General features: G+C 39.5%; 1 protein-coding gene across 3 annotated transcripts in view; it reads right to left on the bottom strand.

Annotated features, from left to right (window-relative positions):
• The window catches only part of fsip1 (fibrous sheath interacting protein 1), a 418,000-nt gene that overhangs the window by 3,592 nt on the left and 392,832 nt on the right, over positions 1 to 21,576 (bottom strand). The window contains exons 12-15 of one of the 3 annotated variants that reach the window (XM_073040146.1): positions 15,257 to 15,815; positions 5,955 to 6,007; positions 5,600 to 5,632; positions 247 to 309 (exon numbers count right to left, since the gene is read on the bottom strand). In XM_073040146.1, the coding sequence (XP_072896247.1) occupies positions 289 to 309; positions 5,600 to 5,632; positions 5,955 to 6,007; positions 15,257 to 15,815 (666 nt within the window). In that variant the 3' untranslated portion in view covers positions 247 to 288. The remainder of the gene's footprint in view (positions 1 to 246; positions 310 to 5,599; positions 5,633 to 5,954; positions 6,008 to 15,256; positions 15,816 to 21,576) is intronic. The other 2 variants (XM_073040147.1, XM_073040145.1) reach the window with 2 other exon arrangements.

Here is a 21,576-nt window from a genome sequence, read left to right on the forward strand (position 1 = left end):
CTGCTTATTCTTCAGTGGAGTGAACAGGGACAAAAATTTTTTTTGTTAGTTTGGATAAAAATAAGTTATGCCAAATAACAATAGATTCTTGAATTTTACTTACATAGATATTTCAGGTGATTGTTGGGGTTCAAAGGACTAGAAGCCAAACGACCGGTTAATAACCTAAACTAGTATGAATGTAGTTAACTTACTTATTAAAGGACAGGTTTTCTGTTGATTAACTATGGGGTAGTCAATACTTACCACAAGACAAATGTAGAGAACCACGAACAATGTTCTCACAGATCAATTTCTCTCTGATTTTTCCTGTACAATCAAAGACAAGAAGTCAGAGGCAAGCTGCAGTTCTGGTGTGAGTGCGGTGTGATGAAAGGCCAGGTGCACTTAGCACACTGCCCCTTACTGAGTAAATAGCAGGGCGACATTCATCTGATGGGTCACAGGGTCATCAATCCTGAATAGATGATATTCAGATTTGTTATAGTTCTATATTTATGTATTCTGCTTTATCAATGCTTTAAATTAATTTCTAATCTTTGAACTCATTTCTAATAATTTTAATTTTCAATTTAAGATCATTTTAACGTTTAAAATAAAGCACTTCAGATTTTTAAATATCTCTTCATGGGAGGGTGTCTTGATTCAAAGAGTCAGCTTAGTCATCCCTCTGTATTTGAACCATAGACAGTAGAGCTACTGAATCCTCTGTTTTGGGCTCAGTACGAATGGGTTCTGGTTCTAGGTTTACCACATTTCCATTTGTTTCCTTTAAGTAACACAAAAGACTTGGTAAAAGATCAGAACATATGTTATTTTCACTATCATACCCAAATCATCACTATTACATTTTATGTAGATAACTCCACATTCTTAACATATTCTGGATAAACCACTTCCTACCAATTTCCTTATTAATTTCATATGGACTGTCTACTGTATACTTATGGTTCCTAATTCTGGTTTTCACATAAAGTGAAATAATCTCTTCCTCTCTACCATTCCATCCCTCAGGTTACTATAAAGAAAGGAATCCCCAGATGTCCTGTCTTTCCAGGTCATGGACTGAAATACTGACCAACTGGAACTTATTCATCTGAGTGAAGTAATAGCTTGTAATCTATAAGGCTGGATATATCAGTTCAGTACAGGTCTGAGGCTGATCACCTGGCTAACTGCCAGAACCATGAGCACCAATCTTTCAGGTTGTCATCATGTAATACACTCCTTTGAGATTGTTTCAGTTTCAAGCCTCAATGCCAGAAATCTTTACGTTAGTTCTGTTCCTGTTTTTCAGAACCTCCTCAGAGCACTGTCACTCTTCTGGATGACAGCATCATCATGAAGGGCTCAAAAGGCTGCTCATGGAATTGCTTTAACTCCAACCTCCAAGACAGCCTCAACCCACTACATTCTGGCTACTGCCAAAACAGGTAGGCAGACATCATCTCCCTGGCCCTACATTCACCTCTAATGACATCTACGTTAGACCATGCTTTATCGACTACAGCTTTGCCTTCAATACAATAATTATAAACAAACTCATCTCTAAACTTCTCTCACTGTCAGCAAAACAAAAGAGCTGGTCATTGACTTCAGAATGGGGCAAGTGCACAATGGACATTCTCTTGTTACATCAATGGTGCAGAGGACGAGAAAGTTGAGTGTTTCAAGTTCCTAAGAATGAACATCACCAATAGTCTGTCCTGGTCCAACCACATTTACATCATGGCCAAAAGAGCTCACCATCACCTCTTCTTCCTCAAGAGGCATGCCCCGTGCCCCTCAGCAACTTTTATCAATGCACCATATAAAAGGCATTCTATTCGGATGCATCATGGCTTGGTAGGCCAACTGTGACCACGAGAAATTGCAGGAGGGTATGGTTACAGCTCAGCACATCCCAGAACATAGACTCCCCTCCATGGACTCTGTCTTCACTTCTTGATGCCACAGTTAAGCAGCCAGCATAATCAAAGATCCTGTCTACCCTGGAAATTCATCCTCAAATCAGAAAGAAGATACAAAAACCTGAAAGAACACATCCGCGGGCACAAGGACAACCTCTATCCTTGCATTGCAGCTCAGATTTAGCTGCTTTTTGAGGCTTATCATGACGGTTATGGGGGTGGACATAGAAGTTTAGGGGTCTGGTTATGGTTTAGGGCTTAGGAACAATGAAGTTGTACGTCAGCCCAGAATCTAAGGCTACATCCACACTAGACCGGATAAATCCGTAACTGAAGCTTTTTCTCTTCACTTTTACCCTCCGTCCACACTAAAACAGCGTTTTCGTCCCCCGAAACTGGAGCTTTTCAGAAATGCTTTCCAGGGTGTGTATTTTTGAAAACGCTGCTTGGACAGATCAGTGTGGACGGGGTAACCAGAGAAATCTGAAAACGCTGACAGACAGCAGCGCGCCATTTCAATGTTTTCCTGAACGCAACCTAACAATTTCAGAACAGACGGCAATGAGACTGAAGCCAGAAGAGTTAGAAATGTACTCACCAAATACTTTGACCCACTGCTCAGTACAAGAGGACATGGCTTTAAGGTAAGGGGAGGGAAGTTCAAGGGGGATATTAGAGGAAGGTTTTTTACTCAGAGAGTGGTTGATGCATGGAATGCACTGCCTGAGTCAGTGGTGGAGGCAGATACACTAGTAAAGTTTAAGAGACTACTAGACAGGTATATGGAGGAATTTAAGGTGGGGGGTTATATGGGAGGCAGGGTTTGAGGGTCGGCACAACATTGTGGGCTGAAGGGCCTGTACTGTGCTGTACTATTCTATGTTCTATGTTCTATAACTTACTGAATAAATAAATATACTCACTTTACCCTGTTTTCTCTCCTTGCTTTTATGAAGGTGGTTTACCTATTTATGCAAGTACTTCTCTGACAATAGATGTGTAACAGCCTAATGTAACATTGTATGGAAATACAAGATAATACTGATGCAGACATGTTTTACACATTTAACAAGGTGCTTTATTAATGCAACAGAGTTAGTCAGTTTTTCAATGTTTGTCGTCAGCCGGGTCTGCCAGTGAACTCTCTGTCGGTTGCCTCCGTATGCGCTAGTATTTGTTTTATTTAGTTTTAAGTCCTCCTTAAGTCGCGAGAGCCAACAGCTGCCTGTTGTTTAAGTTTCTCTAGTCTGTAACTGAACAAACACGCACCATCTTTCACAACGAGGTTCGACACCAAACATGTGCTTGTTTTCGGTAGATGTGTCCTGTGCATGCACAGTAGGAGGAGATTCATCGAAATACCCATTTCAATGTGGACAGAGATATTTTTTAAAATGTATTTTGTGGACGCCTATCGTTTTTATGTGAAACTGGCGTTTTCAAAATTATCCAGTCTAGTGCGGATGTAGCCTTAGTCTCTGCCCACGACCAAAGGCCAGTGATGCAGATGTGGGACACCTGTGCTTTTATGTTTGCTGTCAGGCCAGCAGAGAGTATACAAGGGTTGAATCAGAAGTCTGGAAATCATGGTCAGAACTGAGGCTGCTGGGGAGATAGAAGCCCAAAGTCTGCAGACCTCAGTCCAAGTCTGCTGGAGGCTGCCATGGAGTTAAAGGACCGTGTATGTGCATGCATGGGAGGGAGGAACGGAGTTTGTTTTGCTGTTGTTGTTTTTTTGTTGCTTGTTGTGTTCTGTGTTGTTCTGCTAGGCATTGTGGGCATGCTATGTTGCCGCTGGAATGTGTTACGACTCTAGCGGTCTGACCCCAGTGCACCCTTGGATATGCTGGTTATTAATGCAAACAATGCATTTTACTGTATGTTTCAATGTACACATGATAAATAAACCTGAATATTAACTCCATCCCACTGTTAGACTATTGAACAGTTCCTAAGTATGATAAAATGGACTCTTAACCGTACACAATCTACCTCGTTCTGACACCTTATTGTCTACCTGCACTGCACCTTCTCCATAACATGTTATTCTGCACTCCATTAATGTTTTACCTTCTATTACCCAAATTCACCATGGTAACAAATTGATCTGTATGATGAGTTTATTGCTGTACCTTAGTATATGTGACAATAATAATTAACCAAAGTGACTTGTGAAATGCTTTCCTGAGAAGTACATGAAAAATTGCTTTTTTTTTTCTACACACATGAAAACTGTTGACGTTCGAAATACAGTGACATTAGACCCATATCTCACAGACGTATAAAAGTGCAGGGTGCATCACAGCCTTGTGCACATTGTACCATGATTGTTCCATAAACATTCATAAGTGGCTTTGGCTTTGGAAAAACATGCATTAATATCAGTATCAATGTTGACTTTAAATGCAGATACTTCCAATGTCTAGTGCTTGCAGTCTGTATTTATCAAACTTACCTGTGTGGGCCTATTGAAACTTCAGCTTTCTTCAGAGTAATAGTCAACCTGAATCCTAATTCCTGTACCCAAGTGCTCTCGAGAAAGCCACAGTAACCTGGACTTTAACACTGACTAAATGGAGCAAACATGCTTGGAATCTAAGGCATTCCACAAAAATATTCTTATAAGGTACCAATAAGGATAAATTAAAGCACTCAGAATATTTACAATCAACACACCCAAATGCTTACAAGTAACATAGTTAAGTCATTAGAATTTTAGTGTGCAGGCTGTTGCTAATGCATTTTATTATCATTTCTCCTTTAATTGACCTTTTCTACCTATAGCCTAACATTTGATTCCTAAGGCAACAAAAAGTCTGCTTGAGTAACTCAGCAGGTTGAGCAGCATCTGTGGGAGGCGGGGAATTGTCGACATTTTGGGTCAAAACCCTGCATCAGGAACTCAAGCAAAGTTTCAACCCGCAACATCAACAGTTCCTTTCCTCCCACAGATACTGCTCAAACTACTGCGCTCCTCCAGCACACTGTTCATTGCTCCAGATCTCAGCATCTTCAGTTTCTCCTGTCTCCATTTGATTGTTATACTTCTACAATGCATAAAATCACAAAAAGACAAATCAGCAATATTAAGATACAAAATTGTAGAGACAAATTTAAAAAAGTACAAAATAAAGTTGCAACAATGCAATACTTTCCAAGAATGGTGGTTAAACAGAAAAATGACATGTTACTACTAGATTGCATGCATTCAGACAGGCAGCTCAGACTGTCCAAGAAACTGTGACCAAGGGTGCATTTAAACCCCATGATGGCAGCTAATAAAAAAAAAACAAGCAAAAATCTTCAGTAAAGATCTGGTCTTAAGTGGACATAAAACTATGGCATTGCAAAAACCTACATGGATCATTAACACCTTTATGATATTATATGGTCTGGTACATACAGTATGTGACTTCATGATTCAAAGCAAGGTGATTGACTCTTAACCATCCCCCAAAATGGGCAACTGTACTGAAATACTCATTTGCTATAGTAGCAATACTGTTTTCTTTCTTTTCTTTCTTTTTTCAATTTTTTTATTGCAATATTGCTAACATGCTATGAACATTCTGCTCATTTGCATTTTAAGAAAGAAGTTCATTACCATCTTTTCAAGGAAAGGAAGATAAAAATCCAAAATTAAACTTCAAATAGATCTATTGAAAAATATTAGCAATTAAATCACTCACCGGAACTAATACTGTGGAAAGCACAAATTTATTCTGTGAAAATATATTACAGCAAACAAGAAGCAAAAAAAAAAATCAGACACCAAAACACAACAACTGCTTATATTGTTTAGTTTACGGAAAATGAGAGCATTAACTCTTGAGTTTATTACATTAATATTCTGCCAAATAAATATTAAGCTCTCCTTTAATTTCTACCAAATGGCACAATAATTAATCAGCTCAAATAAATTTATTTCCAACATAAATTTCAGGATGGAAATGCTTTTAAAGTCATCTCCATTTACTGACTTCATTTCAACCAGCAAGCATGAAATTGAAATATAATCAGAAAAATCTTCTACGTTAATATCACCTCATTGTCAGCAATATTTCTATCCACTTCACTGGCAGCGACATTTTCATCACCTAAAGAAAATAAAATAATATAGAGCTGTATCAATTAAATGTTCAGATTTAGAATTCCTCAAAGAGCATGTAACAGGTAAACTATAGAGGCTAGCTCACTGTCCCTCCAGGAGATGGTTTATTGCTGAATAGCTTCTTGACAAAAGAGAAAAATGGTCTTTGTTACCAACGTTAAACAAGTCTGGGAATTGGTGGCCAGTATTACTCATCTCTGCACTTGAACTTGTACAACAAATACTCCTGAATCACTTTAGTACAGCAAACAAAGATAAAATTCTCATTTGTGCTGAAGCACACACTTGAAGTGCAGGCAGATCCCAAAGGACAACTCTTACTTATTTCAGCTTTGTCTGGCCTTCAGGATAAGATCACAATACAAAATGAGACAAGGATCGCAAAGTATTCCATGAGCAAAATAGATTGTAGCAAGTAATCGTATCCAAACTAGAAAGTAACTGAAAATAATGGTGAATGGTTAATCTTCAGAGGTAAACACACGTAGACGCCATCTGGAGTAAAGTATAAGGCATATTAAAGACTTGGATGGCTATATGACGCAGATTTGCCCACAAAATCTGCCTGTAAAGGCAATGTTTACTTGTGTAATAAAGCAGTGGAAAGAGTAACTGTCAAATATTAAGAACTTCTCTATGGAATTTCTATTGGTGTTTGGAGAAAAGAAATGAAAATAACTATAAAGTAGCTGAATTAAAATATTTGATATTTGTCTCATGCAAATAGTAGTTCCCATTGCCTTTCAGTCTGATTTTCCTTATTCCATATACGTGCCTAATAAACAGCAGAAACTGCATTGAAAAAACTTATACTCATACTCTGGGGAAAGCAGATATTGAACTCATCAAACCCATAGTCTTCGAAAATGCTTCTAAATTAATTCCACCTCCTTGTTCTTTCCACATGTTGTTCACCATTACTTTTCAATTCAAATACTTATTCAAATTCCTTCAGATAGCACCTCCAAGATCACAACAAAAGGCAGGCTTCATATTATTTACTTCTTGCCTGTTGTACTTTTACCAATCACCTTAAATAGGCACCTTCTAATTGTGACCTATTGTCATTCTTTACTCTGCCAACACCATCATAATTTTGAATAGTTCCATCATTTCTCTTGCCCTTCCTGTTTTGAAGGGTGTAGAAATCTGTTCTGTACCTCTTAAAACCCTGGAATTACTTCCTAAACTTGAAAGCAATATTCCAGCTGAATCCCAATATCACTTTAATAAAGGTTTAGCATAGATTTCTTATTTTTGATTTTGATTAATAAAATCAAAGATCTCGTGTGCTTTTTCTTGAAGCATTCTCATTCTATCCTCCCATATTTGTGGTTACCTTTCTTCCTTTCTGTTCTTGCACCCTTTTAAAACTCTAAACATTTTCAACCCACGTGTATCACTTACAGTCGATTCCAGTTATTTGTGTCATCAGTTAATCGAGCGCTTATTTGGGATAACTCATAAAGAACAAAAACTAATCAAGAAAATACCAGGGGTTCCCTTCATTTATTTAGTACTCTATGCCACTTAATTGAGGCAGAAGACTGTTACCCAACAGTTTCTAACTACATCAGTTGCTTGCGTTTGCAAATTAGACTCAACATAGCTTCGAGTGAACAGTTTTTAAATAGCATCAATTGCACGTGTTTAGATTCAAAAAACAGCAATTTTTTTGTCACTGATCATTTGGGAGAAATAAGCAGTAAATCGATTCAGAACCGTTTGCTCACTATGGTTTTAAGCATTCAGGAATAGAGATGCCAGAAATGGCCAGGAGTGAAAATGAAACAATTTGGCAACTTCAGCAAGTTAGAAGCTACGAAGAATGAAAGTGAATATTTGGAGGATGCAATTGTCAACAGCATTGTATGAAGGCCGTCCATAATCTGCACTAGGTGGCTACACTGACTTTGTTCATTTCCGGTCAAAAGAATGCAACGCAGATGAATTAGGAACTAATACACAGTTTTATAGTACTGCAATAGTATTGGTATTGTTCTGATTCATTCTGTATTTCATTTAAATACATAATTTGTTGTTCTGTTTGTCTTATTTATATCTTTTCAACTATTTCCATGAAACTTCAACTAACTGGGCCAAAACGTACTGGCCAGGAATCCATTGTATTCCCATTTTACCCGTTTGTCAATGCTTACAGTTATTGCTATCCTCCTCATTGTTACCAGAGTTCTGAGTTTCATGTATTCTACAAACCATGGAATTATGGCCTCTATCCCTGGATCCAGGCCATTAATACTGTGAACATTTGTAGTGGTCCTAACACTGATCTCTGTGCAACACCACTGTCTACATTCCTCCTGTTATAAAAGTGATCTTCACTACTCTATTTTTCTGTCAGTTGTGTATCCATAATGCCACTGACGATTTAATCGCACGGCTTTTAATTTTAGTTGCAATTCAGTCTCTGCTTCTTCTTGTGAGTACGCAAACACAAAACATTAACTGCAAACCATCCTCATCTACACCCTATAATGAATGAATCATATCAGTGAAATGGAAGACAGGCAAAGAGTGATGGGCAGAGAGAGAAACAAAGGGGGGGGGGGAATAAATAAATAAATAAGTAAGGAATGGGGTAAGATGCCCCTCCTCCCCTTCTTACCCCATCCCCTATTTATTTATTTATTTATCCCCCCCCTTTTTTTCTCTCTCTCTGCCCCTCTCACAATCACTCCTTGCCTGGTCTCCATCTCCCTCTGGTGCTCCCCTCCCCCTTTCTTCCTCCTTAGGCCTCCCGTCCCATGATCCTTTCCCTTCTCCAGCTCTGTATCCCTTTTGCCAATCAACTTTCCAGCTCTTAGCTTCACCCCTCTCCCTCCTGTCTTCGCCTATCATTTCAGATCTCCCCTCCCCCTCCCACTTTCAAATTTCTTACTATCTTTTCTTTCAGTTAGTCCTGATGAAGAGTCTCGGCCCAAAACGTGTACTGTACTTCTTCCTATAGATGCTGCCTGGCCTGCTGTGTTCCACCAGCATTTTGTGTGTGTTGCTTGAATTTCCAGCATCTGCAGATTTCCTCATGTTTGCGTCCTCAATACATGCAATTGCTGAGTTTATTTCACATTCCTTTTTAAAATACTTACTACCCTCCATTCTCAGGTACAATTTCTCTGTGTAAGGATTGGAAGATAGGTACAATCTCTTTACCCCCTTCAATTAACTAGAATGCTTTCTTGCAGATTATATGACACTAGCTGAAACTAACATTTAATTTAACCCTTGTGAAAATCCTTCTCACTACAGAATATAAAGTAATATAACTCAATAAAAGTTACCGAATGCTGAGATACATCATAACTGCTCTGACACCATAATGAACAGACTGCACCTGTGGACAGAAGGGAGCGCTGAGGTGAAACCAAACCAGAAGTGTTAGAAACATAGAAACATAGAAAATAGGTGCAGGAGTAGGCCATTCGGCCCTTTGAGCCTGCACCGCCATTCAGTATGATCATGGCTGATCATCCAACTCAGAACCCTGTACCTGCTTTCTCTCCATACCCCCTGATCCCTTTAGCCACAAGGGCCATATCTAACTTCCTCTTAAATGTAGCCAATGAACCGGCCTCAACTGTTTCCTGTGGCAGAGAATTCCACAGATTCACCACTCTCTGTGTGAAGAAGTTTTTCCTCATCTCGGTCCTAAAAGGCTTCCCCTTTATTCTTAAACTGTGACCCCTCGTTCTGGACTTCCCCAACATCGGAAACAATCTTCCTGCATCTAGCCTGTCCAATCCCTTTAGAATTTTATACGTTTCAATAAGATCCCCCCTCAATCTTCTAAATTCCACCGAGTATAAGCCTAGTTGATCCAGTCTTTCTTCATATGAAAGTCCTGCCATCCCAGGAATCAATCTGGTGAACCTTCTCTGTACTCCCTCTATGGCAAGAATGTCTTTCCTCAGATTAGGGGACCAAAACTGCACACAATATTCTAGGTGCGGTCTCACCAAGGCCTTGTACAACTGCAGCAGAACCTCCCTGCTCCTATACTTGAATCCTCTTGCTATGAATGCCAACATACCATTTGCCTTTTTCACCGCCTGCTGTACCTGCATGCCCACCTTCAATGACTGGTGTACAATGACACCCAGGTCTCGTTGCATCTCCCCTTTTCCTAATTGGCCACCGTTCAGATAATAATCTGTTTTCCTGTTCTTGCAACCAAAGTGGATAACCTCACATTTATCTACATTAAATTGCATCTGCCATGAATTTGGCCACTCACCTAACCTATCTAAGTCACCCTGCATCGTCTTAGCATCCTCCTCACAGCTAACACTGCCGCACAGCTTCGTGTCATGCACAAACTTGGAGATGCTGCATTTAATTCCCTCATCTAAATCATTAATATATATTGTAAACAACTGGGATCCCAGCACTGAGCCTTGCGGTACCCCACTAGTCACTGCCTGCCATTCTGAAAAGGTCCCGTTTACTCCCACTCTTTGCTTCCTGTCTGCCAAACAATTCTCTATCCACATCAATACCATACCCCAATACCGTGTGCTTTAAGTTTGCACACTAATCTCCTGTGTGGGACCTTGTCAAAAGCCTTTTGAAATTCTAAATATACCACATCCACTGGCTCTCCCCTATCCACTCTACTAGTTACATCTTCAAAAAATTCTATAAGATTTTCCTTTCACAAATCCATGCTGACTTTGTCCGATGATTTCACCTCTTTCCAAACGTGCTGTTATCACATCTTTGATAACTGACTCTAGCATTTTCCCCACCACCGATGTCAGACTCACCAGTCTATAATTCCCCGGTTTCTCTCTCCCTCCTTTTTTAAAAAGTGGGGTTACATTAGCCATCCTCCAATCCTCAGGAACTAATCCAGAATCTAAGGAGTTTTGAAAAATTATCACTAATGCATCCACTATTTCTTGGGCTACTTCCTTAAGCACTCTGGGATGCAGACCATCTGGCCCTGGGGATTTATCTGCCTTTAATCCCTTCAATTTACCTAACACCACTTCCCTACTAACATGCATTTCCCTCAGTTCCTCCATTTCACTAGACCCTTGATCCCTTACTATTTCCCGAAGATTATTTATGTCCTCCTTAGTGAAGACAGTACCAAAGTAGTTATTTAATTGGTCTGCCATGTCTTTGTTCCCTATAATCAATTCCCCTGTTTCTGACTGTAAAGGACCTATTGTCTTGACCAATCTTTTTCTTTTCATGTATCTATAAAAGCTTTTACAGTCAGTTTTTATGTTTCGTGCCAGCTTTCTCTCATAATCTTTTTTCCTTTTCCTAATTAAGCCCTTTGTCCTCCTCTGCTGGTCTCTGAATTTCTCCCAGTCCTCAGGTGTGCTGCTTTTTTTTGCTAATTTATATGTTTCTTCTTTGGACTTGATACTATCCCTAATTTCCCTTGTCAGCCACAGGTGCACTACCTTCCCTGGTTTATCCTTTTGCCAAACTGGGATGAACAATTGTTGTAGTTCATCCATGCAATCTTTAAATGCTTGCCATTGCATATCCATTGTCAACCCTTTAAGTATCATTTGCCATTCTATCTTAGCTAATTCACGTCTCACACCTTCAAAGTTACCCTTCTTTAAGTTCAGAACCTTTGTTTCTGAATTAACTATGTCACTCTCCATCTTAATGAAGAATTCCACCATATTATGGTCACTCTTACCCAAGGGGCCTCGCATGACAAGATTGCTAACTAACCCTTCCTCATTGCTCAATACCCAATCTAGAATGGCCTGCTCTCTAGTTGGTTCCTCGACATGTTGGTTCAGAAAACCATCCCGCATACATTCCAAGAAATCCTCTTCCTCAGCACCCTTACCAATTTGGTTCACCCAATCTATATGTAGATTGAAGTCACCCATTATAACTACTGTTCCTTAATTGCACGCATTTCTAATTTCCTGTTTAATGCCATCCCCAACCTCACTACTACTGTTAGGTGGCCTGTACACAACTCCCACCAGTGTTTTCTGCCCCTTAGTGTTATGCAGCTCTACCCATATCGATTCCACATCCTCCAGGCTAATGTCCTTCCTTTCTATTGCCTTAATCTCCTCTCTAACCAGCAATGCTACCCCACCTCCTTTTCTTTCCTGTCTATCCCTCCTGAATATTGAATATCCGTGGATGTTGAGCTCCCATCCTTGGTCACCCTGGAGCCATGTCTCTGTGATCCCAACTATATCATATTCATTAATAACTATCTGCACATTCAATTCATCCACCTTGTTACGAATGCTCCTCACATTGACACACAAAGCCTTCAGGCTTGTTTTTACAACACTCTTAGCCCTTATACAATTATGTTGAAAAGTGGCTCTTTTTGCTTTTTGCCCTGGATTTGCCTGTCTGCCACTTTTACTTTTCACCTTATTACTTTTTGCTTCTACCCTCATTTTACACCCCTCCGTCTCTCTGCACTTGTTCCCATCCCCCTGCCACATTAGTTTAAAGCCTCCTGAACAACAGTAGCAAACGCTCCCCCTAGGACATTGGTTCCAGTCCAGCCTAGGTGCAGACCGTCCTGTTTATACCGGTCCCACCTCCCCCAGAACTGGTTCCAATGCCCCATAAATTTGAATCCCTCCCCCTTGCACCATTTTTCAAGCCACGTATTCATCTGAAATATCCTCCTATTTCTACTCTGACTAGCACGTGGCACTGGTAGTAATCCAGAGATTATCACCTTTGTGGTCCTACTTTTTAGTTTATCTCCTAACTCCCTAAATTCACCTTGTAGGACCTCATCCCATTTTTTACCTATATCGTTGGTACCTATGTGCACTACGACCACTGGCTGTTCACCCTCCCATTCCAGATTGTCCTGCAGCCGCTCAGAGACATCCTGGACCCTTGCACCAGGGAGGCAACATGCCATCCTGGAGTCTCGTTTGCGGCCGCAGAAATGCCTATCTATTCCCCTTACAATCGAATCCCCTATCACTATAGCTCTCCCACTCCTTTTCCTTCCCTCCTGTGCCACAGAGCCACCCATGGTGCAATGAACTCGGCTGCTGCTGCCTTCCCCTGATGAGACATCTCCCCAGAAACCCCAGAAACAGTTCTGGTCTCCTTAAACAAGAAGTAGCATACTTAGTATGCAGGAAGACTCTTAAGGTTCACCTAGAATGGCAGACCCGTCATTTGGGCAGCGATTGGTTTGACTAGGCCTGTATTTCGAAGACAAGAACGAGATGACAATTCTGACAGAATTCAGCAGGTGAAAAATAGGTAGGATGTATCTCTGGCTGTATGGGATGGAAGGGAGAGACATAAAGGTGGGAAGGTGGGTCATGTTCTTTGGATATAGATTAAGATATCTAAGGCTGAGGCACAGAAAGATTTCATTTGGATAGTGGGGGGGGTCAATCTTCTCACACATAAGGCTATGGAGGTCAAGTCATTAAAGATTCTTGAGAAGGAAATTGAGCAATTTCTAAATTCACAAGGAAAATGCTGAAGTGCAGAGGAGACTGTCAAGGATGTTGCCTGGATCAGAAGACTTTAGTTACAGGAGGAGGTTAGATAGGCTGAGTTTCCTTTCCCTGGAACAAAGGAGGCTGAAGGGTGACTCCTCAGTATATGCAATTTTGGGAGGCATAGCTGGATAAATAGTCAAAATCTCTTTTCTGTAGTAAGGGTATCAAAAATAAGAGGGCATAGGCTGAAGGTGAGAGGTAAGATCTAAGGGGAAAGTTGCTTTACACAGAGATTAGTTGATATCTAAATATGCTGACAGAAGAGGAGGTAGAATTGTAAGCAATTGTAATCATGTTTAAGAGGCATTTAGGCAGACACAAGTAAAAAAAAAGCTATAATATGGACAAATGGGCTTAGAGTAGATGGACAAAAAGATTGGTTTGGACATGGTGGGTAATAATCATTGAAGCAGCTCACCCTGCTCTTCTTGGGCACTGGTATGATTGTCACCTGATTAGATTGGTATGATTAGAGACTAGTTTAGCAAAATCCCTTGGGCTTTCCATAATAGATTACTTTTAATATAATGAATCAGAGAGCAAGAGGAGAGGGAATTTTACAAAGAATTTAAATAAGATGAGCCATAAGCCAAAGTGGGGATTGGTGTAATTCTGATTTCGACTGAGGGCAAAATGAGATGCATTATAATTGCTCTGACACTATAATGCAAAATACAGCACAATCAATTCAAATTAATGTTGAATCATTGGACATTATAGTTCAAATAAACACAACAGCCTACTTTAACCATTTATATCCTATCCTGTATTTGTGAGTAATTCCTCATTACTGCAAAGAGATTAAGATTATAACTGACCATTTACTTACCTTGATGGTCACATTTTCAGTCTTAAATGTAGCCTATGAAGAGACTTGCTCAGATATGCTGGATGCATTAAAACTGCTTTTATAAGTTCATAGGTATGTAAGTAATTTAATTAATTGTCATTCCTTGTTTGAAACTGTTACAGAGTTAAATATAATGTTATTTGTAAATCGTCTGGAAGTTAAGAAGCAGTGAAGTAGTGAGTTCAAAGGCACAGTATTTGAATTTGGGCCAAATTCCTAGCCACCAGCAATCAAGTTACGCAATTAAAAGCATAATTCACAACATAGCATTACTTACAAAGAATTCTGTGTTATTTTGTGAATCATAAATTACATAATGATCAAGGATGAATTATAAACAAAAGGTTGATTCCAAATTGGTTGTGCAAGATAGACACAAAGAAGAGTACAAACTCAAGGTAACGAGGGACTCATTGTAAATTGAACACAGAATCACTGTCAAATAACTTCAAACAAATGTATTGAAGTTTCACTATATCTTCCTACCTACATGTATTAATTGAAGACTGAATATCTGTGTAGGGCTCCATTACGACTGGATGATTGAAAAAAGCAGTGAACTCACAGCATTGACAAATAACTCTTTGTGTATAATTTGAGGCAAGCACGAGTAAAGTTTACTTTTTGAAACACATTCATGACAATAAAGTTAACTGATTATATGAATTGTAGTGAATTAAAGAGACCTTGCAAACTCAAAGTTTCATCTGCCTGATCTAATCATCAGAAGTATTCTCATCCAGATAAAAGAAGAAATCTGCTTTGAAATTCCAAATTAAAATGAAGCTGGCAAGAGAACAACACTTTTAATGTTTTCTATAAATATTCAATCATATCTGCTTATCATCTAAATCTTACACAGCTTTGAGAGAAAGGACATAATTATTACCTATGTGCAGCAGCTGTGGAATTGCAGGAGAGTTGTCGGTTGTTGGCTGCTCCTGTTCTGTGTATCCATTAAGGTTTGAATCAACAAGGAAAGAGGGCTTTTTCCCTTGTTTAATCGCCAGTGCCCTGGTCAAGTAGGGCACGTCATTGCTACTCGGCATCAACTTCCCCACCTCTCCGTCTGAGCTATTATCATCTGTTTTTGAAACTGCCAGCAATATTCCTGACAGTCTGTTAACGTTAGCCAGAGCTCGGTTCCAATAGTAATTTGGGTCCTCACTCTCAGCCAATTGCTTGCTGCCTCCTTCAGCTCTGCCAGAGGACAGGGAAAGGCCGGATCTATGTGCCTCCTCCAAAAGCTGAGAAAGGACAGAGTCTGCCAGCCGTGGTGTATTAAATTCAGTTATTGCCTGAGAACGTTGAGAACATAAGGAACTAGAAAGGTCAGAATCAGCATCCAAAATGTTATTTTCAAATATTCTTCCTGAACTTTGACATCGTATGCAATCGTCCAATAAGGAAGTCAATGTCTCTTTTGGCAAGTCTGGCACACCGTCAATCTGTAACCAAAGATATCTGAGTAAGACATAGTATCCAATAAATCTATTTAATCATGTTGAAACCTTATCTCTAGATAGTCCATTGGAAGTTTTTCAGCAATTAATAAATACATACAAGAAAAAAAATTAATATAAAAAGAAATTCCTTAAACTCACCATACTTTTTTTTAAAAATCATCCAAAACGAGGGCCCAAGTTTAAAGGAGAAGGAAAGGATTTGAAAGGGACCTGAGGGGCAACTTTTCACACTATGTATATGCAATAAACTACCAGAGAAAGTGGTCATGACTGGTAAAATGATGACATTTAAAAGACGTTTGGATAGATACATGGATAGGAAGGGTTCAGAGGGATTTGGGTCAAATGCAGGCAAACAGGATTATCAGTCAGGCTACTTGGTTACATGGATGAAATGGGCTGAAAGGCCTGTATAACATGCTGTATAGCTCTAAGACTGTAAAGTAGGAAAAATAACTACTTAATGTGTCAAAACCCCTCAAACATGGAATATACTGAATGTATTTTCTTGACGTGTAAGAGAAGCACGTGAAGATGATTCAGATTCTACTTCCACCAGCAGATGCTAGAACCAGTGATCAACATTTAACATTTAGCACCAAAGTATGATTTCATGGATACTTTCTAACAAGTTAGGCTATAGCAAAACAGACTAATTTTTTAGCAAGATCACAGAAATTGACCTAAAAAACCTGAGATTTCAGTAGAATAATGAAAGGGAACAGAATCAGTCTCCTGCAAATACTCACCACACTCAGATGAAACACAAGAGATTCTGCAGTTGCTGGAAATCCAGAGTAACACACACAAAATGCTGGAGGAATCCAGCAAACATGGAGAGGAATAAACAATCGATGCTTCGAGCTGAGACTTTTCATCAGACCCTGCTGAGTTCCTCCAGCATTTTGTGTGTGGGGCATTAAGTTTACTATTCTACTGTTTGTGCAGAGAGCAGAGACTGTTTTCTCAATAGCAAAGCAACAAAGGCTGTGTAACCATGATGTTCAGACAGTTCAGATGATATTACTCTCCTTCTCACTCAGATATCTGTACTGTACTATCCTCATGCTCACTCAATCCGGTGAGACTCTATGACTCATTCACAATCTGGCATCTGAAGGAAAACTCTGGATCAAGCTGATGTGACTATTAGATTGTGTTTTAAAAGACAGTAAAATAATAAGGTATGAACACAATCCTGTTCCAGATTTAGTTAATCTTTATAATTCATACTTTTCTTATTGTAAAACTTGAATGAACCACTTTTCAATTAGAGCTGAGCTTCCCATGTGGTTAATGAATGCTCATTTTAATTTAATCCAGTGGCATTCAATGACAACGTTACTGAATAATTTTTGGGCCAAATGAGCGATTTGGCGCTTTGCTGTCTCCAAGTGAGTTCGGTGAGGTTTCAAGTGAAGTATGCGGCCTTGAGGCCAAAAAGCCTGGAGACAGGGCGCAAGCCCATGATCAACTCCGTTTCTTGCTGATCTTGCTGATTAAAGAATGGGGGAAGATTTAAATCATTGAGGCAAGGGGGTGTTCAGTGCTGTCTACCTGCCCATCGCTGTGTGTGATGTTTTCTCTCTCTCTGTCCCTCCCTCCCTCTCCCCTTTGATGCTCTTGGACGATAGTGCCAGAGCTCTGGATCTTAGGCAAGGTTTATAATAGTTAGATTCTATACATATATATAATTAAATCAAGTAAGTAGTGCAAAAAAAAGTAGTAAGGTAGTGTTCATGGGTTCAATGTACATTCAAAAATCTGATGCCAGTGACAAAGAAGCTGTTCCTGTATTGTTGAGTGTGTGCCTTCAGGCTCCTAGGTGATGGAAGTCCTTAACAATGGATGCTGCCTTTTTGAGGCATCACTCCTTGAAGATGTCCTGGATGCTACAGAGGCTATTGCCCATGATGGAGCTGACTTGAGTTCACAGTTTCTACAGCTTCTTTCGATCCTAAGCAATTGAACCTACACCAGACAGTGATGCAGCTGGTTAGAATGTTCTCCACAGTATATTTGTAGAAATGTCTTTGGTGACATACCAAATCTCCTCAAACTCTTAATGAACTATAGCCACCGTTGTGCCTTCTTTGTAGCTGCATTAATATGTTGGGGCCAGGATAGATCCTCAAAGATGTTGACACCCAGGAACTCGAAATTACTTACTTTTTCCACTTCTGATCCCTCTATAAGGACTGGTGACCAGTTCTTTGGTCTTACTGTGTTGAGTACAATGTTGTTGCTGTGACACTACTCAGCTAGCTGATGTATCTCTCTCTTGTATGCCCTTTCATCATCATCCGAAATTCTGCCAACAGTTGTGTCACCAGCAAATTTATAGATGGCATTTGAGCTGTTGCCTAGCCACTCAGTCATGGGTGTGGACAGAGTAGAGCAGTGGGCTAAGCACACATCCCTGTGGTACAACAGTACTGATCGTCAGTGAGGTGGAGATGTTAATTCCGATCCAGACAGATTGTGCTCTTCTGGTGAAGAAATCGAGGATTCAATTGCAAAGGGAAGTACAAAAAACCATGTTTTGGAGCTTTTCAATCACAACTGTAGGAATGATTGTGTAAAAATTCCATGGGATTGATAAATTTAAAAATAAAATTGGATATTGATTTGTAAAGAAACAGCACTGAATGGCTACAGGGTAAGCACCGAGTCACGGATAGCTCTTAAAAAATGGCTCACAAGACATGATTAGCCAATGAACTCTTTTCAAGTAAGATTTTAATACACAAAGGTATGATAAGTAAGATGACTTAAATTGTTATTCATTCCCTAAAACATAATTTCCTTTTTGTGATCCTATAATTTTCCATTCTAAAGTAAATTTGAATGCTTAAATAAATACTTTTTAATATGTAATTCATTCTGTTATACATCTTTATGCATGAAAATTTATATCTCAACACTGCTGTTTCACAGATCTTGATGAACAAAATCCTTCTCCTTGGTCTAAATACACCACTGTACAACTGGGTGTCGGACTTCCTAATGAACAGATCTCAGATAGCCAGATGCACCACCACACCTCCCTCCCCATCATCCTCAACGCAGGTGTCCCTCAGGGATGTGTGCTGAGCCTTTACTGTACACTCTGCTCACACATGACTGCATGGCCAAACATTGTCAAGTTCGCCGATGACATGACAGTGGTGCGGCTCATCACCAACAACGATGAGACAGCCTTCAGAGAGGAGGTGGCAGAGCTCAGGGCAAATAACCTCTTCCTCAATATCAAAAAGAGAATGGAGGTGGTTATTGAGTTCAGGAGAACTTGCACCACTCACACCACTTTATATCAGTGCACAGCAGTGGAAACTGCAAGCAGCTTTAAAGTCCTGAGAATGAACATCTCACACAAACCCTCATTGTCTCAGAATGCATCCTGCACTCTCACCAATGGCTCTACTTTCTGAGGAGACTGTCCAGAACGAGAGGTCACAGTTTCCAGAACGAGGGGTCACAGTTTAAGAATAAAGGGGAAGCCTTTTAGGACAGAGATGAGGAAAAACTTCTTCACACAGGGAGCGGTGAATCTGTGGAATTCTCTGCCACAGGAAAACAGTTGAGGCCGGTTCATTGGCTATATTTAAGAGGGAGTTAGATATGGCCCTTGTAGCTAAAGGGATCAGAGGGTATGGAGAGAAAGCAGGTACAGGGTTCTGAGTTGGATGATCAGCCATGATCATACTGAATGGCGGTGCAGGCTCAAGGGGCTGAATGGCCTACTCCTAAACCTATTTTCTATGTTTCTATGTTTAGAGCTGGACTAGGCACATCTATGCTCACATCATTCAACTGATGTGTAGTAGAGAGCATCCTGACAAGCTGCATCGTTGCTTGGTATGAAAACTACACTATGGTGGGCAGGAAGGCTCTACAACGAGTAGTCAAAACTGCCCATTGCATCACCAGCACTAGCCTACCCACTATCAAGGCCACATATACAGAAAGGTTCCAGAAAAAACCACCCACCCTGCTCATGGACGGTTTGCCCACTCCTATCAGGGAGGTGGCTATGTAGCATCCACACCAGGGTCACCAGAGTTAAAAACTGTAATTTCCCCAAGCAGTAAGGCTGATCAACACCTCCACCCTCTAATGCACCTCTCTACACCCCCAATTATCACCACTTTATTATTTCCTGTCAGTTGCCTTAAGCTCAGACACCCCTGTACCCAGTGTCACTTAATGGATATACAATTAATAGATGTATATAAGCTATTTTACATATTTATATTTATTGTGCTTTTTAAAAATTATTATTAATGTGCTCTTTATCTTTTGTGGTTTTTGTGTTGCATTGGATCCAGAGTAACAATTATTTTGTTCTTTTTACACTTGTGTACAGGAAATGATATTAAATAACCTTGAATCTTGAATCATTAATACTTCCCATCTGTACTGTTATTGTTCAAATTTGTTCCTGTTAGACAAGGCAGCTTTTGAAAGCAGAAAGATGTTAATCTGAATAGTCATATTGCAATACAATATCCTTTCAGTCATTACATAGAAGTAACAAGAGTGATTGGTACTGAGGGTGAGTGACTTGTGTTAATGCATCATCACATTGCGTATTATTAACAGCCATTGTATGTATATAACATGAAGTATTGCATGTATTCCAATGCCTAAAGAGACATTAAGTATCACAAGGTGCTTTTTACTTTTGTGTAGAGAACTATCAGAACAATTGTGATTTTTAAGTGACATTAAAATAGCTTAAACAATATGCTTTTGTAATATCTTAGCAACCTATTATTATCAGTTTAACTACAGGGAATGATTTTAAATGATATTATTGGCTCAGCACAAGCACACTTTGGTTTCCCACACCATCTCCAACTGGTGCTGCATTGTCTTCTGACATTAATACCATGTAAATAGTATGATAGGCGACACAGATGGTTCTAAAAGCCTTCCATGTCCAGTCGATCAATTGAGAATCCCATAGATTTCTTAAATTGTAGATCTGTTACCAACCTAGTGATTTATTCCCTTTGATATACTGTAGAGTAACTGATTGTATCAATAACATCCACGTTCCTCTTCACAGTTCCATCACACTAGTTTAGTAATTTTTTGTGCTTTCTGTACCAAATTATGTAAAGCTCTCTTCCCTTAACCTTAAGTATTTTTAATAAATACTCAAACAAAACATAAGGTCTATTTTCTGAGAGAAGTCTGCTGTGTTCTTATTTAACTTACTTCTCCTGGAGATAGGTACCAGTAATTCTGCTATCATTACTAAGAACAAGCCAAATTCAGAAGATTGTTCTGTGGTAGAGGGTTCTGAAAGGCTAATATGTAAGTGCAATAAACAGTTAGGAAAGCTGGCAGAATGGTATTGAGAACTGTATATATATATATATATATATATAAAGAGGGAGTTTCAGTTAGACAGAACGTTGGTGACACCAGATCTGGAACACTGTGCATGGCATAGGTCTCTTTATTTAAGGGAGGATATTAATGCATTAGAAAGCGTTCACAAAAGATTTATTGGAAAGTTTGGTCACTTTAGCAGTCTATCCTTGGGAGTTTGGAAATGAATAACAGGACTTGATTGAAACATATAAGATTCTAATGTGATGCAAGAGTCTGCAGATTTTGAATCAGCTGAGAGAAAAAAATTACACTGCTGGAAGAACTCAACAGGTCAGACAGCATCTATAGAGGAAATGTATTGTCCATTTTTTGAGTCTAGAACTTTTATCTGTAGCAACAT

The sequence above is a fragment of the Hemitrygon akajei genome, chromosome 3 (genome assembly GCF_048418815.1).
Source record: "Hemitrygon akajei chromosome 3, sHemAka1.3, whole genome shotgun sequence".
Classification (NCBI taxonomy): Eukaryota; Metazoa; Chordata; class Chondrichthyes; order Myliobatiformes; family Dasyatidae; genus Hemitrygon; species Hemitrygon akajei.